Source organism: Amblyomma mixtum, chromosome 1 (genome assembly GCF_055824585.1).
Source record: "Amblyomma mixtum isolate Tamu chromosome 1, ASM5582458v1, whole genome shotgun sequence".
NCBI classification, from domain to species: Eukaryota; Metazoa; Arthropoda; class Arachnida; order Ixodida; family Ixodidae; genus Amblyomma; species Amblyomma mixtum.
Window position 1 is genome coordinate 275859647 of NC_143012.1, and position 18840 is coordinate 275878486.

Here is an 18840-nt window from a genome sequence, read left to right on the forward strand (position 1 = left end):
TTTTGTATGCCCCTCCTCTCTGTAATGCCTCCGGGCCTTGAGAGTATTGAAAAAAATAAATAAATAAACGAATTTTAATCTGTAGCACACGAGACAGAGAGAAAACTTTTATTGCACGACCCAGGCCCAAGTTTCAATCTTAAGTAGGGCAGCTCAACACCCAACTATACGTGAAGAATTCTCAGAGAATATAAAAAGAAAACTAATGACATATGCAGTTACCACTTATTGAAATTTTCAGTTTAAATTATAACCGAAACAAATGTTTGCCAGAATACCTTGACCAGTTTACAGCCTTATGCCCAGGTTATGGCAATGTGGAAGGGGATACATTATGAACATTGAAACAATGATCACACAATAAAAACCAGAATTTTTCTTTTCTGAAGTTTTTCTCAGGGCAAATGCTACTCACGTCATTTTAAAACTCAATGCCTAAACGACAATAGCTTCAGTTATGCTGCGTTGTTTCCTTTTGAATTGCTTCTACGTGCAAAATGTAGTAAAACCTTGTTTATAAATTTTTAAAATAAAAAGCAAAAAAAAAGTGTTATCTGGGAAAACGTATGATTCAAACCACCTACTTTTTAATAATGCAACAGTTGAATGAGGTACAAAGGCATTCGTTGACAAATTCACTTCATACAAATTTCATTTTGCCTTTCTTGGCACAAGGCCGGAACAGCTCCTTTTCTAGTGCTCGCAGAATTCCGTCCACATTTCAGTTGTCTTAAGCCCAGAAGAAACTTCGTAACATATCCGGTCTGTCGACGGCAATGGCGAATGTTGCCAAAATTTCTTCGTTGTCGTTTTCGAAAGCTTCATTGCCCCCTTGAAACTGTGCACTGCAGGGAAGCCATCGCAGTGGGTGCTTGCTGCAGAGTTTTTCGCTTGCATGCAAGTGCATTATTGCACATTTCGCCCCCTACCGTTAAGCACTGGTCGCGATCAAGCAGAACCAGCCACACCTCCCCTCCCCCCACGGTATGTTACAATACCTTTTTTTTTTTAGTGCTTTGCCCCTTTGCAGTAAGGTACTGCAGACGATCCACCATGGCTGTTGGGAACTGCTGCTTTTGTGTCATGAGTTTCCATATTCAGCCCAGTTGTACGTTTACACATGGGCGGTTGGTCACTAAATGTATGTGGCCAGAATTTACTGAAACTTTGAACGTCGTAGCCTGGAAATAGTGTAATCCGAGAACGTATTAACTGGGAGAAATACATAGTGTAACTCTATGGCACATTTTTAATTCACGTGATTTTAAGCATATGAACTGGGAATTCAAGGCTTCACAGCATATCTGTTTCGTGTTGCAACTAATTTCCACCAGCATAGCTAGGCAATGCTACTGGCTGAAAGTGCCTAAATGTGAAACCATCCAACATGAGGCCAGCACGAAGAATTTGTCTATATATGATGGCAATGGTCAAGCAGTGTTCAAGGCAGGATAAGCAAATGCAGAAGAACAAGTAACATGAAGATTCAACTTTTATTACAAAAATGTTGCGGCTTTTCTGTACATAGACTGGGGAATGTGACTAGACATCTGATTGTTCAGCCTCCTCAAACCAGCAGAAAAAAATGAGACGCTACTGAAGGAGGCATCTTCTCGGCCAGCTATTTTCATCATGGTAAATGCTACTGCTATTCTGCTGAAATGTCTTCCCACCCTCTCAAGCCAAGATAAGAAAAAGTTCGAAGCACCCTTGGTTCCTTTTACTGCTTTTGCTCCATACATGAAAAAATAAGTTAGGTCCCACTCCAACATCCCCTTTGAACAAGAGATACACTCAAAAGAAACCTTGCAGTGCGTCCACAGAGTTTGGAAAGTTCACTTCACACCACAAGGAGAGAGAAGAAAATATGCCTTCGGATTTTTTTGCAGTGCTAGGGTGACCGAGCCAATATCAACCAGCTGATCACAAAGTAGAAGAGGCAGATTGGATACACAGCCAGTGCTTTCTTTGATGAGGGCTGACTGTCCGCCAAGAATGCCGTGGATGCTTGCATGGGAAGGAAAACAATGAACAGTCAGTGTTAGAAACTACCTACAAGGAATAAAACACCTTGCACCAGTCACAAAAACATTTTACAGCTTTATAGAGAACACAAACTTCATGGCACATGCATCAATCTCATGTGTGAATCAAGTAATGCACCTTTGGCTTGTAATGCTTTTCATTTTTCCAAAGGCAGGTCCACAAAACACCTCTAAAATAAAGGGAAGACTAGCTGAACACAAAGCTTTCTTACAGCGTGCAAATTCACTCAGAAGAGCATTGTTTGATTTTGGCTTGGTTTTATGGGGTTTAACATCCCAAATCGACTCAAGTTATGGGGGACGCTGTAGTGGAGAGCTCCGGATAATTTTGAACACCTGTGGTTCTTTAACATGCACTAACATCACAGAGTACATGGGGCATTTCACCTTCACTGAAATGCAACCACTGCGGCCGGGATCAAACCCACCCTTTTCTGGTCAGCAGACAATACAACAACGACCTGAAATTAGCATCCTGCTGCGGATTAAAATATTAAATATTACAACTTCTGTACAGTCTGTACTTCTGGTTTGGTTTATGGGATTTAACGTCCCAAAGCAACTCAGACTATCGGAAGGCGACTCACGCCATAGTGAAGGGCTCCAGAAATTTCGATCACCTGATTCTTTAATGTGCACTGACATCGCACAGAACACGGGCCTCAAGAGTTTCACCTCCATCGAAATTCCACTGCCGCGGCCGGGACTGAACCCGCGTCTTTTGGGTCAGCAGCCGAGCACCATAACCACTGAGCCACCACGGCGGACTGTCTGTACTTCTGTACTGTGGGCTTGAGGCATGCTCAAGTGCCTCACTAGTTAAAAAGGAGAACAACAACAATGCCTGATGTATATCCATGGCCCCATTAAAAGATAAGCCCATCGTGTTTTAGCGGCGTTCACTTTGTCTTTACAACGCACAGACAGAGCACACATCATGTCAGAGTTCCAGTATGGTGCCGAAAAGAACCGCACAAAAGGCTCACCAAAGACAGCCCAGCCAAAGCCGAGCATGGTCACAAAGAAGCGGAGGATGAAGAGGGCAACAGTCTGGTTTCCAGCAAGCAAAATGAGTCGGCATATCACCAACGCAGCACAGGGCGCCAGCAAGCAATAGCCAAGTACACAGACACTCTGGAAGAAGGATCTAAACATGGGAGAAAGCAAGCACCGCAGCATGAGATATAAAAAAACACTTCTGCATTCTGAAGAAACCATTTCAAACAGTGGTTGGGGTGCACTGAACATTAATTGAAAGAAAATGTACACAGTGCATGGCTCAGACATGTTAAATCTACTGTGTGCAGTCTTATGCAGTTTCATTTCATTTTATTACCTTAAAAACTCCCCACCCCCTCCGCCCCCTCCTGAGGGTTGTGTTTATTACACATACCTCAAGGGCCCTCGGGTGAGGGCTTTACATGAGGGTTATTTATTACACATACCTCAAGGGCCCTCGGCATACCTCAAGGGCCCTTGACATGGATGTTGCTTCATGGATGGATAACGTTTCATGTCACATTTAAACAAAATCAGTGGCAATGATTACATGAGAGGCAGATAGATTTTAAGATTGAAAAATTAATTTCTATGTTCCCTAACTATGTTCACTAACAGTGTATATAGATAGATATTCAGTGCCTCATTTAACGTAAGTGCTATTTGCAATATCTTGCTTCAGTACAAAATGCTTGATGCTCGCTAAGAAATAATGTTGAAGTATTTGCACAAAGCATATGCACTGCGACTACGAGCACCAGGAGTGTTTCACATCTACTTGTTAGAGCAGAAGGAAACTATATGCACTCTCACATTAGCAGTTAAATAGATGACAAAAGACAAGGCTGACAAGCCTCGTGATTCATGTGTTGTAGATGCAATAGTCACTCCAGCGAGAGATGGCATTTAAAAACCACTTACTGATAACACGCAAAATCTGATCACATACAAGATGTCCAGGAAATATGTGGTACCATGACGTTATGCAACATGACATACCTCCATTCAGAGCAATGCAACTTTACTTGGCAAAGCACATCTTCCTGCTACAGCATCAGTTACAATGCAGATTACTTAACAGCATCAGCAAAGAAATTCGCCACCTAAAAAGATGAAGCCATTCATCGAATGATGCGGCACTCACATTGTTCCACCGAGCAGCCTACAGTTCAATGTGACCACACCAGCCCCCAACCACACCAAGACAAAAATTTGGGCAAACTGAGGGGCACCGCTGTGAATTTTCTCATCCTCTGGTTGCTGCAGCATCCTGAACAAAACAGAAAACGGGAAATTGCAATGGCTGCCACAGCACAAGAAAAGAGCACATTAGCAAGTGCACTGTTAAAACAAAAAGAGTAAAGGAAAATGACGCAGCACATTGACACAATTTGCAAGAAGGTGATGAGGACAACTATATTCAATTTTTGTTGCTATTGAAAATCGATTTCATCGCTCTTTCTGGCTTCAGTGATAGTTGTCCAACAGGAAAATACACGCTTTGTGCCTAGGAAATATGACTGGTTTGGTTTGGTTAGTCGGGGTTTAACGTCCCAAAGTGACTCAGGCGATCAGGGACACCGTAGTGAAGGACTCTGGAAATTTCGACCACCTGGGGTTCTTTAATGTGCACTGACATTGCACAGTACCCGGGCCTCCAGAATGCCGCCTCCATAGAAATTCAGCCGCCATGGCCGGGATCAAACCCGCGTCTTTCGGGCCAGCAGCCGAGCGCCGTTCCACCGCGGCAGAGTGGAAATATGACTGAAAGGCACCGTCTACTACCGGAGACGAGCACAAAGATATTGGCGTGTTCTTGAAGAGCTTTCCCGATGATGACAATAACAAGGGTAGAACTCACAGTTTCAGCAAGAATTTATTTTAAATTGGCACTCAGGCCAGAGCCGATGGTTATGACATGCTACGATAAAGCATAGCAGCTCTTCAAAAAGTAGGCAGTAGTTTGGCAGCATGTCATACAAAACATATGAATAGGACTGAGTGCAATACATAGCATTATTCTGTTTTTTATATCTCAAGAAATTTCAGACGCCCTAATTTGTGCTTGCAAGCAGGCACCGCTTCTTGCATGGTTTAACCATATCTTTGCAGTGACAGCTGTTATAGCTTTGGTTTAGCCATACAGCTCCGCATTTTACCATGGGATCTACGACCTGAGCCATGAACCCTTTAATTATTTGGTGAAATAATTTAACTTATTTAATTGGCCGCCACAGCTGGCAAGTGGCAAAACAGAGAGGGAAATCACTTCTCCAAATTTAGGGGAGAGGACAGAGAGGGAAAGAGCATGAGGGAAGACAGAGAGGGTGGGAGGCATTGGCTGGTTTGGTTTATGGGGGTTCAATGTCCCAATGGGACTCGGCCTATGAGGGACACCATCATAGTGGAGGGCTCCAGATAATTTCGACCACGTGACATTCTTTAACATGCACTGACATGGGATCGAACCTGCGTCTTTCGGGTCAGCAGTCAAGCACCATAATCACTCAGACACCACAATACAGGTAGCCTAGCGGAATGGAAGGTTATGGTGGGAGCAGAGGAAACAGCCACAGAAAGAACCCAAAGGGTGATTGCCATGGAAGGAGGAGGTTACGACGACGGTGGAGGAATGCGCGACCAGAGTGTGTTTCCATGGCACAATGCAGGGCTACCTATATGGCTAAACCAAAGTTACAACAGCTTTTGCTGATTCATGCGCTAGGCCGGTAAGCCTAGCTCTACTAATTTCAGTTTTCTTATCATCGCTTCAAATGTTTTCAGAAAGGCAGACGTTGCTGGCATATATGATAGATATCATCACTATGATTTTACTAACAGTGCTTTTAAAACCACCTCAGTGCTCTCAACTGTGAGTTTAATAAAGACTATGAACACCAGTTAATTCCATGCTCATTACTGACACTGCATGCCGTCTAGGCAACCCAGCAGTCCTCGTGTGCACGGAATTGCATAGAGTCACTGTACTGACATATTCCATGTCCCCGATGTCAGGGTCGACTACTATGAGAAAGCATTGTGCTGCTATGTTTCTCAGCGCCACAGCTGGGCGTTTATTTCGGTAACGAGCTTTGGCCTGCTGAAAAACAAAATTTTGTAGATAAAAGGCAGTCAACTGATCCTTAAAAAAATTAAATGATTTATTTTTTTTTCCTGCCACTTGATTCAAACTTGTAACATCACGACAGAAAGGGGGTCATGACCTCCATTTTGAAGTGAATGCAATCCACATGAAAAAAAAAAACTGTCCTGACACATCACAGTTTGCTATCAAGAAACGACCAGCGGTGCCAATACCTATATTCCATTTTTTCATGTTTTCCAGCTTACAAAAGCTCCGTTTTCAGTGCAAGTCAGGCCTTAGTCGTTGGAACATGGCAACGTACCGCATTGCACACTAACTTCTAATTTCCCTCAGCGCCCTTTTAGAAAGTTTCAGGTGCAGTGCACATCTTGCAGAATGATTGCGAGCATGCTAACGAAGCCAAGAGAAGAGAGAGAGAGCCTTGGAGACAAGAAAACAATAGCCTATATAAAATCAAATTAAACACCACAGCATACTCATCACACACAGTACAAGAAAGATATTACAAGTGCAGCTATCAAAAAAATATGCTTGCTTACATGGCAAGGAAGACACAGAGGATAAGAGGTCCCCATAAGTCCCCTGCATGAGCAAAACATTTGTATTAATACATGCTCCCTTTGCTTCAAAAGCAAGAAAAAACGCATGACAAGCACATCACTTACAGTCCCTTAATATTGTGTTTTTCTGCTTTGGATATAGGACATGTGCGAACTTGACGCCAATTGCCTTCAGATCTCTTACCTGTAGAAAAGAAACATCACGTATTACTAAACATGAGGGGTTGGCTGTAGGTTCTTTAGCCACAAAAAAAAAAAAGAAAGCACAGGTTTGCAGAAAGATCTAATTGCTACTGAGATGACCGCCCAGGAATTGCACACTCTGCGGACAACCTTAAATATAAAGCAAACCATAATGGAAACAGACCATGCCTCAGGAAACAGAGAATGCATTCACAGCAATTGCACTTCTAGCACATGGAACCACACATAGAGAAAATAAATAAATTAGACAAATAGACATTAACTGCACATATTACACACAAAGAGAGGAAGGGCATAGAATGATGGGTCCCAGAAGAATGTAGTGATGCTGTGTAATGTAATATTTGAGTGCTTAATAAACGAGGGCAAATGTTTTTTGAAGCTGCCAGCAGATTAAACTATTCAGCAAGGGTCACGACAAGCTGGCTCGCAGAATTGGTTTTAAGCTTAGAAAGACAGCATAGGACAGAGCGCCAACTAACAACTCAGGTTTTTATTGACAGACCACTTGGTTTTATACAGCAGCTGCTCTTATCAACAAAATGAAGGAAAGAAATCACGCGTGGACATATCAAACAAGCTGAGATCCCGTCATACCACGAGGTGAATTGCATAATTCTGGTTCTATTGCTGCACAAGATATTTGAGTTTTTTTTTTGTTTTTTTAGAACACAACTGAGCAATTGCTGACACGGGCGCTACCAGATATTTTAATTTCATAAGCTTCAATTATTTCCCTTCCTAGTAGCGTCTTGCACCTGCACGAAGCTGCAGTGTTTTCAAGCATCAAGAGTGCAATTGCGGCATTTCAGAATGTGCTCAATCATTCTGCTGCTTGATTTATTTCCAGCGTCTTTTGCGCACTCCCTTAGCCTCTTATTAAGACGCCTCCTAGTCTGGCCAATATACCAATTACCACAGGCAAGTAATAAGGTATATACATCTGACGAGTGGCAAATGGCATCTGCTGCCAAAAACCTGCTGAACAGACCAGCTAGCAGGCCCCAATCAAATGGACGGAAAAAAAGTGGCAGTTATCCCGTACTTTCACGGGATTTGGCACAGCTTTACGAAGATCGGTGCGAGGGCTGGCACCAAAGTGGTTTTTTCTGCACTAGAAAAACTCTCCAGAATATGCAGGAAAGCGAATGCAAATGACACGCCCGTCGCTTGTTCAAAGAGTCACCAACAGTACTTTGTGAAATGTTCAAGCGCAGGTTACCAGCCATTCCTGTTGGCATCTGCTGCCAAAAACCTGCTGAACAAACCAGCTAGCAGGCCCGATCAAATGGACCGAAAGAAAATGACAGTTATTCGATACCTTCACAGGATTCAGCACAAAGCCACAAGTATTCTTTTTTTTACAGTTCCCGGCTTTGAGTCTAAGGAGTGTCTGGCTGCAGAACAAGCCAGAGCTGCAGGGCAGAGTGCCTCGACAAGATGACCTACCAGAACCATCACCCTGAATGAAGGCCCAGTGCAGAACAGGCCTTCTAGTTGACGTAAGGAACAGCGAGCAGGCATCTGAGGCCATTCTGAGGCCGAATATTCGGAGTTGCGATCTGACATGACCACAGCTCCATTTTTTTTTCCCCTTTATTTTACACACGTCGAACCACCCACGTTCGTTTCCCCAGACATAAAGTAAAATGACTGCACGAGAACTCAAAAACGAAACCGAAAGGAAGGAAAACTGGTGCACTGTCTCGGCACTAGAGGACGACGCACCGGCTCCGAGTGTGTGTGGCTGCGCCCATTTACAGGTATCATGCCTGCATATGCTGGAGTGCACAGCTTGCCTAGAAACTGACGCGCCTCGCACGATGCTCCAAATAACCACTCACGATGGTTGTAAGCACTGGCTCGTCCAGCGTGTTGAATTCCCTTTCTTCCTGTGGGGTAGCTGTGGCAGCAATGTCACCTTCCAGAGGCGCTTCATAGTCCTGGTATGGTGGTCTCTGATAGCCACTTGCGCCAGACTGTGGACAATAAACATAACGCATGTAGTAAAAACCAAGACCTCTAGAAACAAACAGTCAATGCTGCCAACGCATGCAAGTTCAATCCAAGCGGCCATGCAGGCAGTGCTGACGCACTGCCTAGTCGACTGATACGCTATGTTGCCTGCACATAGCAGTAATAAATTAAATGAACAAGTGGCAGACCAGATCAATAAAAAAATTTTGAAAATCCAGAAACCAAGCGCGACGTTGACACATAGAGTATGGTCTGCCTCCTAACAAAGTTAAATAGATACCGTACAATCAGCAAGCGCAGCGCACAAACCTGAGTATAAAATCAACAGCTAACAATCAATATCGCTGAACAACGGCAGCAAACGCTAAAAACTACCTATGGCATCGCATTTGACACGTATGTCACAGCATACCTGCAAAATCGCCTTGTGTTCAGCCATATTGGCTACGAGCCATTGCTTCTAAGCCGCTCTCTCTCAGCTGAAAGTCAGAAATAATGAGTATGTCATGCTAAATCGACATTTAACAAAAGAAAATAAGCAAACACATATTAGCACACATGAACAGTGCATTCTTAAGATCAAACTTTTCTCTGCTATTTTTAGTATTCTTGGAGCGAGTTGGTGCTTGGAGCGGAAGTGTCTCCTGCGACCCGGTCGAAATAACGCAAGCGTTATTTCCACCCGTGACGTCGCATCCGGTTTAAAAAACGACGTCACGTCCGGTTATTTTTTTTTCTTGTTTTTGTCATGTTTGAGCCGAGCTACAGCCGAGCCGAGCATTGCTTGCAGTAGGAGAATGGCCGGACGGTGGGAGCTACGCGCGCTCGTGTTGCCCGTCAGCAATTTCTCTGTTCTTCCTGTCTTTTGGTATGTTTGTACTGTATGTATTGAGTGATTGCCCGTTATATGGCATTCGGCATTTCATTTTGAACTTCCTTGCGCCCGAATATTTTGTGTTTGCAGATCACCCAGGACCAGCACTGAGCCCGCTTGCCCGGCAGTGGACACAAAGGCCCTAAAGGTGAGACTCGTCTGTTTTATCCTGAGTTCTGCTCAAAAGCTCAGTGCAGTTCGACAGAAGAGAATATGCGCTGAGTATGTTTTTGTACTTTTTGTCAGCCCGGCCCAACGTAACTTTTGGTCATGTAAAACACGCATGGTTAGCGTGCGCCCGAAAAAAAAAAAAAAAGGCGGGAAACTTTTGACAACAGTCCAGTTGAACTAACCGTTTATGCGGTGAGTTTTGTGCGCGGTCCGATTTTTTGTGCCCCCGCTAATAGGAAAGTGTATAGATTACTGATTTAATGGTTCATTTTACAGTTGTGTTGCTGCTTATCCGTACGAGCCGCTTTCCGAAACTGGCACTAAATGCGGCGAGATAAGCGATTACGTTTTGGTGTCTGCAGCGCGTAAACATGTTCTTTTAAATTTATTTTCATTTCAGAAAACGGCACTTGAAAAACCGAAATGCAGTTTACTTGTAGGCACGGACCTTCCCGATTCCTGCATCGAGTCCGGCGTTCTCTTGCTGGCGCAGAGGCTGAACAAAATGGGACGATAGAATGCGGAAGCAGCAAAGGCTTTAAGGCGCCACTAGGTGAGCTCTCAACCTCCTGTGAATTTTAAAACTAGTGCTGTGCCACCTGCACTGAGCTTCGGTATTACATGGGGAAGGTGCTTGGACCCACGTAGCTAACTAGCATGGAGTGCATGAGGCAACTGGAAAAGCAAGCTTTCTTTTAAGGCCTCTAAGCTTAAGAGCTTATTACAGGTGATACTGCAAAGAGTCCTTAAGAAAGGGAACATTGTGGACAAAGTGCTTGATGTCCTTTGATATTTTGGAAGCTTGTGAGGTGCATAAAGCTCACAAGGCACTGTTGCAGTGTGTGACAGGTTATTGTGGTAATGATGATTATGTGGCCATTTGCTTTGCACGGGTGAGTGGCAGTTTTTCACCCTGGCTGTCAAGTAGAAAGAAAAAAAAAAGAAAACGTGGGAACATTAACTCTTAATATGGCTTTCACCTGCAGACCCTAGGTGAACAAAGCCTGCCCGTATAGTGAACAAAGCAACTCGGCTGTTACGGATCTAGCAAATTATAATTTTGAAAGTGGGCCTTCTGCTGTGAAACCGGGAACGTTTGTGCCCCTAAAGACAAGCAGAGGCGAGAAGCCACAGACGAATGTAGGTAGGACAGGTAGCTGAACGAGGGAGTAGTTCCCACATTTGAAGAACACATGGAAAGACAAGGATGAGGCGTTGTTCGTGTTGTTCCTTCTATGTTTGTCTCTTTTTTTTCCCCCACAAGTTAAAAGTCGATATTTGTTGTAGTTTCACTTTGTGAGGCAGCCAAAAGATAGAGCACAGGGATGACTCACACGTCATTAGTGTTTTCGTTTCGTTCCTACTGTTTTGTGTACTTGCACCTCTTGACCTCAAATGCGGCATTGTCATTATCTTACGTGTTACGTGGCGCTATGCTGATAAAGGATGTGTGCGGCACACCTGTGGGTGTGTGGCGTTCAGGTTCAAGCACCAACGTAGGGCTTCCAGTGCAGCAGGAATTGAGAGGAAAAAAAGCCTCAAGGATGGGGATGGGCAGTTTAGCTCTTCAGTTTGCTTTTTGTGAAAAATTCTGTGGCAGGAGGTTACATGTCAGCCCACCCCTTATGTAATGCTGCCTTTGGGCCGTTGAGGTACAGGTAAACTGATAAATAAACAACAAAAAGTAGTTTCTGTTCAAACAGTATAATTTGCAGCTTTGGTGGAGGATTTTCTGTGGCCCCTTCAGGGAGTGTTTACCCAGAAATTGTAGTTATTCCTTAATGCCTCTTGGTCCGAAGAACCAAACAGTAATCAATTGCCCTCATGCCTCTTGGTGAGGGAATCTGAGAGGTCGAAATGATAATTTACCATAGCTGTGAACAGGCTGGGTGTATCGCCGGAGAGAACCGAGGTCATCTACTGGACTGAGGGGTAAGAATTTCGGGTTGGTTAAAGCACAGATGGCTTAACATCGTATCGCCAGATCTTGCACTGTTGGCGTGTGTGATTGTTGCGGTGTGTGTGACTGGTGAGCTGTCAACTTGGGTGTGACAAAAGTTGTAAGCTCAGCCAGACATGCCTGTGCTGTTTGAGCTCTGGGCAAGAGCTTTGAGCGAGGCCACTGTACTGTGTCCCTGTTGTACATTTGGCTTTTGTGGTGCTCCAGCTTCCTCCTTCCCCCACCTTTGCTCGGAATGTCGCCATGGGAGTGAGAGAAAGTGGTGTGATGTAATTAGAGCAGTGGCATGGCCATAAGATCCATCCGCACAGTACCACTTATAGGTTGTTTGCTGGTTTGGCACCGCAGTCAGGATTGAGGTGAGTTGTGAGTGGGCCACTGTGGAAAATGACATTAGAGCAGCAGCAAACATGGCACCAATGGTGGAGAGCAAACTTTGATGTCTGTGTATCTGCGAGGCCATCAAGGGCAGGACCTGTTCTGAATGCATCACATAGCAGTAGATCAGAACTTCACTTTTACACTTGGGTCATGGGCCTCACTGCAGGAGGTGTATCAGTCAGTTCAGATTTCACGTTGAGACGCATACCTTACTACTCATAAGTACAGTGAAACCTCATTAAGGCGTACTTCGTAGCACTGGAGAAAAACTATGCAAAGCGGCCTGAATGTATCCACTTACCTGGTGAAAAATGATTCCTGATCAATTTTTTAAAATGTGCACACAAAACCTTTTAACTGCATAGCTACCGTTCAGCCTCGGATGTGGCTTGAGCAGGGTATGTAATCCGAAGGCAAAATAACCGCTGGTCCTTAAGGGTCCTTAAAGAGGACAAGCATAGCAGGGGGTGACAGAAAGGTACGTGGGCGGATAAGATTAAGCAGTTTGCCAGGATACGGGGGCGACAGCTGGCGAAGGACAGGGTTAATTGGAGAGACATGGGAGAGGCCTTTGCCCTGCAGTGAGCGTAGTCAGGCTGATGATGATGATAACACTGCCATCCTGCTGCAGAACATCTGCAAAGAGCCCTTCACAGGCAGCGTGGCTGTCAATACTGAGAGCTTCGCCCTGATGTGACACACTGCAGCTTATTTAATTTGGGAAGCACGCTATCCATGACAGCGTTGGTAATATGAGAACGCAATGAGATGGGGCTGGACCACAGCTGCACAGTGGCGCAGATCAGCTGGCAACGCAGCAGTGGTAGGTGTGGCGCATGGAGGAAAACTGAAATCTGCTGCAGAGAGGCCAAGTCATGTGACAGCGATAAGCAGCAGCTATAGCAGTGGCACGTCTGCATGGCTAGGGTTGTGGCTGCTCGTACACCAGCACCTGCGAACAGGTTAGTGACGAGCCTCGGGTGTGGTGAGGACAGGCTGGCACCCCCCTTTCCTTACAATGGGAGGGAAGAGTTCTCTTTCCAGATGCGTCAAGCAGCTGCAAGTAGGCTAGGCATGTCAGCAACATGTCTTATTATGTCAGTGTGGCGTATGCATTAAAGCACTCATGAACTTTCCTTTTAAATAATATGCATTTTAAAGAAACTGTGCAGCCAGTAGTTTTTTAAACTTTGGCACATGTATCTTTACCTTCTCTCAGTATTGGTCACCTGCTACAAAACTGGAAATCTGCTCCTAATAGAATTTTGACTTGCTACAAAGACTGCTCCAAAATGCTCGTGGCCATTCCCTCCTCTGCACATGCTGTGTGGTGTGTAATATTCATTTTTCCTATGGGCATTGTCAGATATGGCAAGCTGGGTGGTGTATCATTGTTTGCGTAAGAACTTAAGGGCACTGAGAAATTCCCTAGGCAGACGCTTGGCCACCCACTGATTTCAAGGTGATTGCACTCTGCTTTTCAAAGAACACTAAATCCTGACGCGGTGGTGTCGGCAAATTTTTTTGCCACCTTCCCCCCCTTTTTTTTGTCTCCTTCTTTTATTATTTTTTTCTTGGATGTTACAAGTGCTGTTTTATGCAAGAAGCTTGAATTAGGAGCTTCGAAAAATTTGATTGCTGGTCTGCACACGATTGTCTCCATGTCCAGGTTTTGCACTATTTCCTAATCCCTGGCATTTATTGGCACTTTCACTTCATTAAAACTTTTTGTGTGTGTGTGCTGGCACAAATTTTGGAAAGCTCCTTTTCTAGCGCTTGCAAGTTCTTTCCATATTTTCGTTTTTCATGGGGCTGGAGCTTCATGGCACATCCAGTCCATCAACCATTCCTTGGCGTTTTCAGATACTTTGTCCCATTGCACTTGTGTAGTGTGGAGGAGCCGCCGCTGCTCTTAAGATGCTTTGTCTCCTTGCTTTTTTTCATAGCCTTCTCCGTAGTGCTCAGGTGCATTTGGGCAAAGTATCGAAAAATGATGACTAGCTTGGCTGGCACTTCCTCTTGGTCTCTGAATGCACCATGCCGTCAGAATTTGACAAAATTATGGACATGTACACCAGGGAATCGTTCCACAAAGTTATCCAGGATTTATATTGTGAAGAAAAATAGCGTAACACGCATAATTTTTGGGTTTGTTATACGGCACATTACACAAACCAAGAACAGAATAGCAAGGTTCTACTATATTTCTGTGAAGGGCTGTGATGGCTTTACAGGGTGTGTAGCAACCTTGAATCATCAGGGGAATTTTCTTTACCTGTAAAAATGAGTGAATTGGGAGGAATACGATCAAGAAAGTGGCCAAGTTGGAAAAAAGGACTGACTGAAATTAACGCAGTGGTCTGCCGCAAGTTTCAACGGTACTGTGAGTGCCCAGCACACGGTCTGTTCACATTGGCGTGGCATATTTTTGCTTCTAACATGTATGAGGCATGGCAGCCTGTCTGTTTTGGGTGCCTTTTTCTTGTCATCCATGATGTGAGCATTGTATATACTGGTTCATTCTGTACAGGTTCCTGGACTCGAGAGTAAATTTGGGCTGGTGCATATGGATAGACATAGCTGCATTCAAAAGTATTTTCTGTGGAATAAGCCGTAGTTGTAGCAATGTGCAGAGTTCATGCACTTTCAGTGTACTCATGCAAGGAGCCACGCCACCCTAGCGTGGCATCAAAATCAATCTGAAAATCTTGCTGTCAGGCCTCATCAATCTTGTGGGCCATTGCAGAAACAAATAGAGGCTAGTTTCTCTGCAGTTCGAGCTGTGATAAGGTCATAGGAAGCTGATATTTTTTATGGAAATCTCTTGGTGCTTGTCCCATGGCATTGCTGCTGTCGAAAGGGATGCCAGTGTGAGCACAGGGTGCCTTCATTGGAAAGGCAGGAAACGGCAGTACTTTTCACTGATTTAAAAACCAACCTTTGAAAGCCTGAAATAATCTCTGGCAGTACAATGAGAAGTTTATGAATCCCCTGAAAGCATGCGGAGTGTTTCGTTTAGATAATTTTCCAGCATTTTCTCAAAGTGGTGCTCTTTGTTTCTTCTGTAAAAGCACATATGGCCACCACTCTTATGAACCATTAAAAGAGAGCAGAAACTTGTGAGCATAATTTTAAGAAACTTCCAAATCTAAGAGCCCAGATCACTGAGGCACTTTTCGTCAGGTGAGAAGGAAAACAGCTGCCAAAATTGCTGCACAGATTCCAAATTGAAATCTGCCAGCATCTGTGGGCCCGTTATGGCTAGGGATTCCAGTGTGGTGAAACCCATACACAAAAGTTAAGCGGGCCATGTCCCGTCAAGAATGGTGCATCTGGGACAGCATTTCACGGTTGGATCTGTCTCTAGGTGTCACGAGGCATCATGGAAGACGTAGTCTTGTTAAAGCTCTCAATCGCGTTGTGGCTTGAGCTGCTGTTCATTGATTTTTCGTGTAATCTTTTGTTTCTCAGCAGTGTGCCACATCACATCATACGCCTTTTGAGTGTGAACTGTGACAAGAGCATCATCTCCACTTGCCACCTTACAAATTGAAGCTGTCAGGTTTTTCCCTGCACACAGTTATGCTTTAGGCAAATTTTACCATTCTACATGATTTCCCCTCATTCACTGAGATGCTTAGTAAGCATTAGGATGTGATAAATTATGAGAAGTAAAATATTGGTGTAGAATATTCCGTTTCATTGCTGCATTTTGAGGAAACATGTTTTTATTGTAATTTTAACTATCTGTATTGATATCTGAACTACTCTAGAATATTCAGTTGCATTTGCTGTGAATTTTATTGCTATTATCTGGTTCAAAATGAAGAAATTGATGTTGCCACGCACTTGGTAGAGAACATCAAATGCTGGGAAGAATAAAGAAAAGGGTAGCCACCTATAATAAAGAGATGGACTTCGTAAAAGGAGCTTTCTCAAACAGGGGAAGCAAATCTCTTTTCAATGCAGCTTTTGCAGCTTCATTAATTTTTTTCTGTGAATTGATCATGTATACTGTCCATTATTATCGCCACTATGTTTCTCGCTTCGGCCGTCGGGAATTCAAAATGAGTAGCTTGCTGGACACCCAGTTTTAATTTTCTTTGTTGAATGCTTCAGCTCGCCTAGATAGCATATTTAACTCAGGAATGCATTTAACGGCTACATTTTAGTCTTTTTGTCCGCAGATTTTTGTTATTCTGTGCACACCGCAAGGAAACTCGACTATGTAAACCATGCGGAAAGATATTTGTTTGAGTGGGATTAGATTCTTATTTTATGTGCAATGTGGATAGCAGCAATGCACTGCACTGCGTGCATTTCATCCAATGCAAGCAGATGCTGCTTTCAGTTGGCATCTAGATCACAAGGGCTTATCCAAGATGCAACGGGAACAGGAGCATTGCTGAGAACTAGGTCTAATTTCATACGTAGCAAAGCGCAAGGAAAGCAAATATTTATTTTAAAAATGCATTGTACAAAACAAATTTTATCTGCTTGTGAATGCGCAATATACTCGCAAGATCACCAAAAAGACTCCCAGAAATTGTTGCACCCTTTTATCCTTTTGGAATGGGCAGAGTGTTCCAAAGCGGCCGCCGCGGTGGCTCAGTGGCTATGGTGCTCGGCTGCTGTCCCGAAAGACGCGGGTTCGATCCCGGCCGCGGCGGCTGAATTTCTTTGAAGGAGAAATTCGAGGCCCGTGTACTGTGCGATGTCAGTGCACGTTAAAGAACCCCAGGTGGTGGAAATTTCCGGAGCCCTCCACTAGGCGTCTCTCATAGCCTTAGTCGCTTTGGGACGTTAAACCGCATAAACCAAACCAAACCAGAGTGTTCCAAAGCTAAATACAATGCTGAAATCACGTATTCGGACTGAGATCGTCCCAAGTGAGCTGCTTGGTTTCAAAACTCGACGTTGCCCCTCACCCGCTTGGATTTGCTAAGCATATTGTAGTACCGGCCGGCAATTCGAAAAGCCCTGCTATGCACAGCATGTGTACGAGAGCAGACGACGCAGCAGTCCCTTTGTCTACTTTTGGAGCCCGCGTGACCAGGGTTGATGCTCTTGGGAGTGATGTCATAACACACCCCGGCACTCAGAAAGCGAAACCGCTCAGTATAAGTAACACGGTAATAAATTATTTATAGTGCATATATGAATCGTGCAGCATGTGTCATGTATATGTGCCCTGGGGCAATGCAATATTTGAAACAAAGACGCCAACCAAAAATTTGTTGTCCCCCATTTTAAGATTTTGGGTTTAGTATATGGAGCTTTTGACCTCCTGTGTGCCAGCGTCGGAAGCTGCAAAAGGAAATGCGGCAGTGTTGTGGGTTGGCCAAGCTTAACTGCCAAGACTTGAAACCTGATAATTTCATTCTCTTAATTAGTACTGGTCTGACCCAGTGAAAACCTTCCGTTGTTTGTCTTGACTATTTTCATTCTCTCTTGAGCTCTGTGCACACTTCTTTTTGTGTGTGGTTCTTCCAGCACATCTTCAACTATGTTGCTTTTATCCTTTTTTTTTTTTAAGGTCTTTCAAATGTCCATGCACAAGGCCACTACAGGAGTGCGTAGGCTGCTGCGGTAGTCTGTTGGGCGATGTTTAACAGTACCTTTTCCTGGGCTAGTTGGTGTGACATTGTGTTCACGAAAGTAAAAACAGCGCTAAATTCTACACAAACCACACAAAGACTGCAGCACCTGTCTTGTCCGTCTCTGTGTGGTTTGTGTAGAATTTAGCACTGTTTTTACTTTCCTGAACACAATTGGGAGATGTTCTTATCTTTTTCTCTCTTGCATGCATTCCATTTTTTTGTGTGTGCATTTGTTTGTGGGTTTCTCCTGGTGGTTTATTAGTTGCATTTTACTTTTCTGAGCTTGCCCACTTTTGTTTTCTCTTTTCATGGCATCCAACCCTGCATATGGCTGACACTAGGGGAGGGACTGCAGCAACTGGCCTTGCATGACGCAGCATTCTCTGGTCCAAGGCACCTATTCATCGTTCCAGGCTACTCGCTCAAGAACGTGCTCACAAGTCTGCACCTTGGCCTACAAACAGAGTGACAATATACCCATTGCTGCCAGAACTGCTGTGCCAAATAAAGTATTCCTACCAACGTGCCTTGTCGGTGATTAATGAAGCATATGAATAGATTACTAACAACTTGGTTGGCCCTATAGAAAAATCATGTTACAAAACAGTCGGTTGAGACCATACCCAGCCTCCACATTGTTTCCTCTGCAGAGCCACATATTGCCTTTCTGTTTATGCCCCTGCAGCAGAAAATGCTGCGCAAAATCAATGAGGAAAAGAAATTTCACTGACAAGCTGCTCTGAGACTACTGCTAGAAGAGTACTGAAGCCCCGTGAAAATGTAGATCAGGTAATGAATGTTCGTGGGTGCTGCACGTGTACTTTCGATGTATAGGAGGGACCATCCCTTGATGTGGGATGCTTCTGCCTATACCACCACCTCATACAGTGCTAGGAAAGCTCTTGCTGAATATTGTAATCTGGGTGCTTTTAACTGAATGGTCGTTGTAGGTATTTCAAAAAG

The 18840-nt window shown here is 44.2% G+C and overlaps 1 protein-coding gene and 1 long non-coding RNA gene across 3 annotated transcripts; one reads left to right on the forward strand and one right to left on the reverse strand.

Moving 5' to 3' along the window:
- Nucleotides 1-1474: 1474 nt before the first annotated feature.
- On the reverse strand, nt 1475-9437 carry LOC149371763 (protein YIPF6-like). 2 transcript variants are annotated; one of them, XM_089566053.1, is made up of 7 exons: nt 9304-9436; nt 8759-8893; nt 6816-6894; nt 6690-6732; nt 4189-4314; nt 3032-3192; nt 1475-2007 (listed from the first exon to the last, which is right to left on the reverse strand). In XM_089566053.1, the coding sequence occupies exons 1-7, from the start codon at nt 9328-9330 to the stop codon at nt 1892-1894; spliced, it is 687 nt and encodes a 228-aa protein (XP_089422179.1). In that variant the 5' UTR covers nt 9331-9436; the 3' UTR covers nt 1475-1891. The 2 variants fall into 2 exon arrangements, with proteins under 2 accessions (XP_089422179.1, XP_089422180.1); XM_089566054.1 differs by lacking the exon at nt 3032-3192 and having other exon boundaries at nt 9304-9437.
- A 93-nt stretch (nt 9438-9530) lies between these two features.
- Nucleotides 9531-18399, forward strand: LOC149371764 (uncharacterized). The gene is made up of 4 exons (XR_016286921.1): nt 9531-9759; nt 9856-9913; nt 10337-10489; nt 18219-18399. It is a non-coding gene; the product is annotated as an uncharacterized LOC149371764 (long non-coding RNA).
- The last annotated feature ends 441 nt before the right edge of the window (nt 18400-18840 follow it).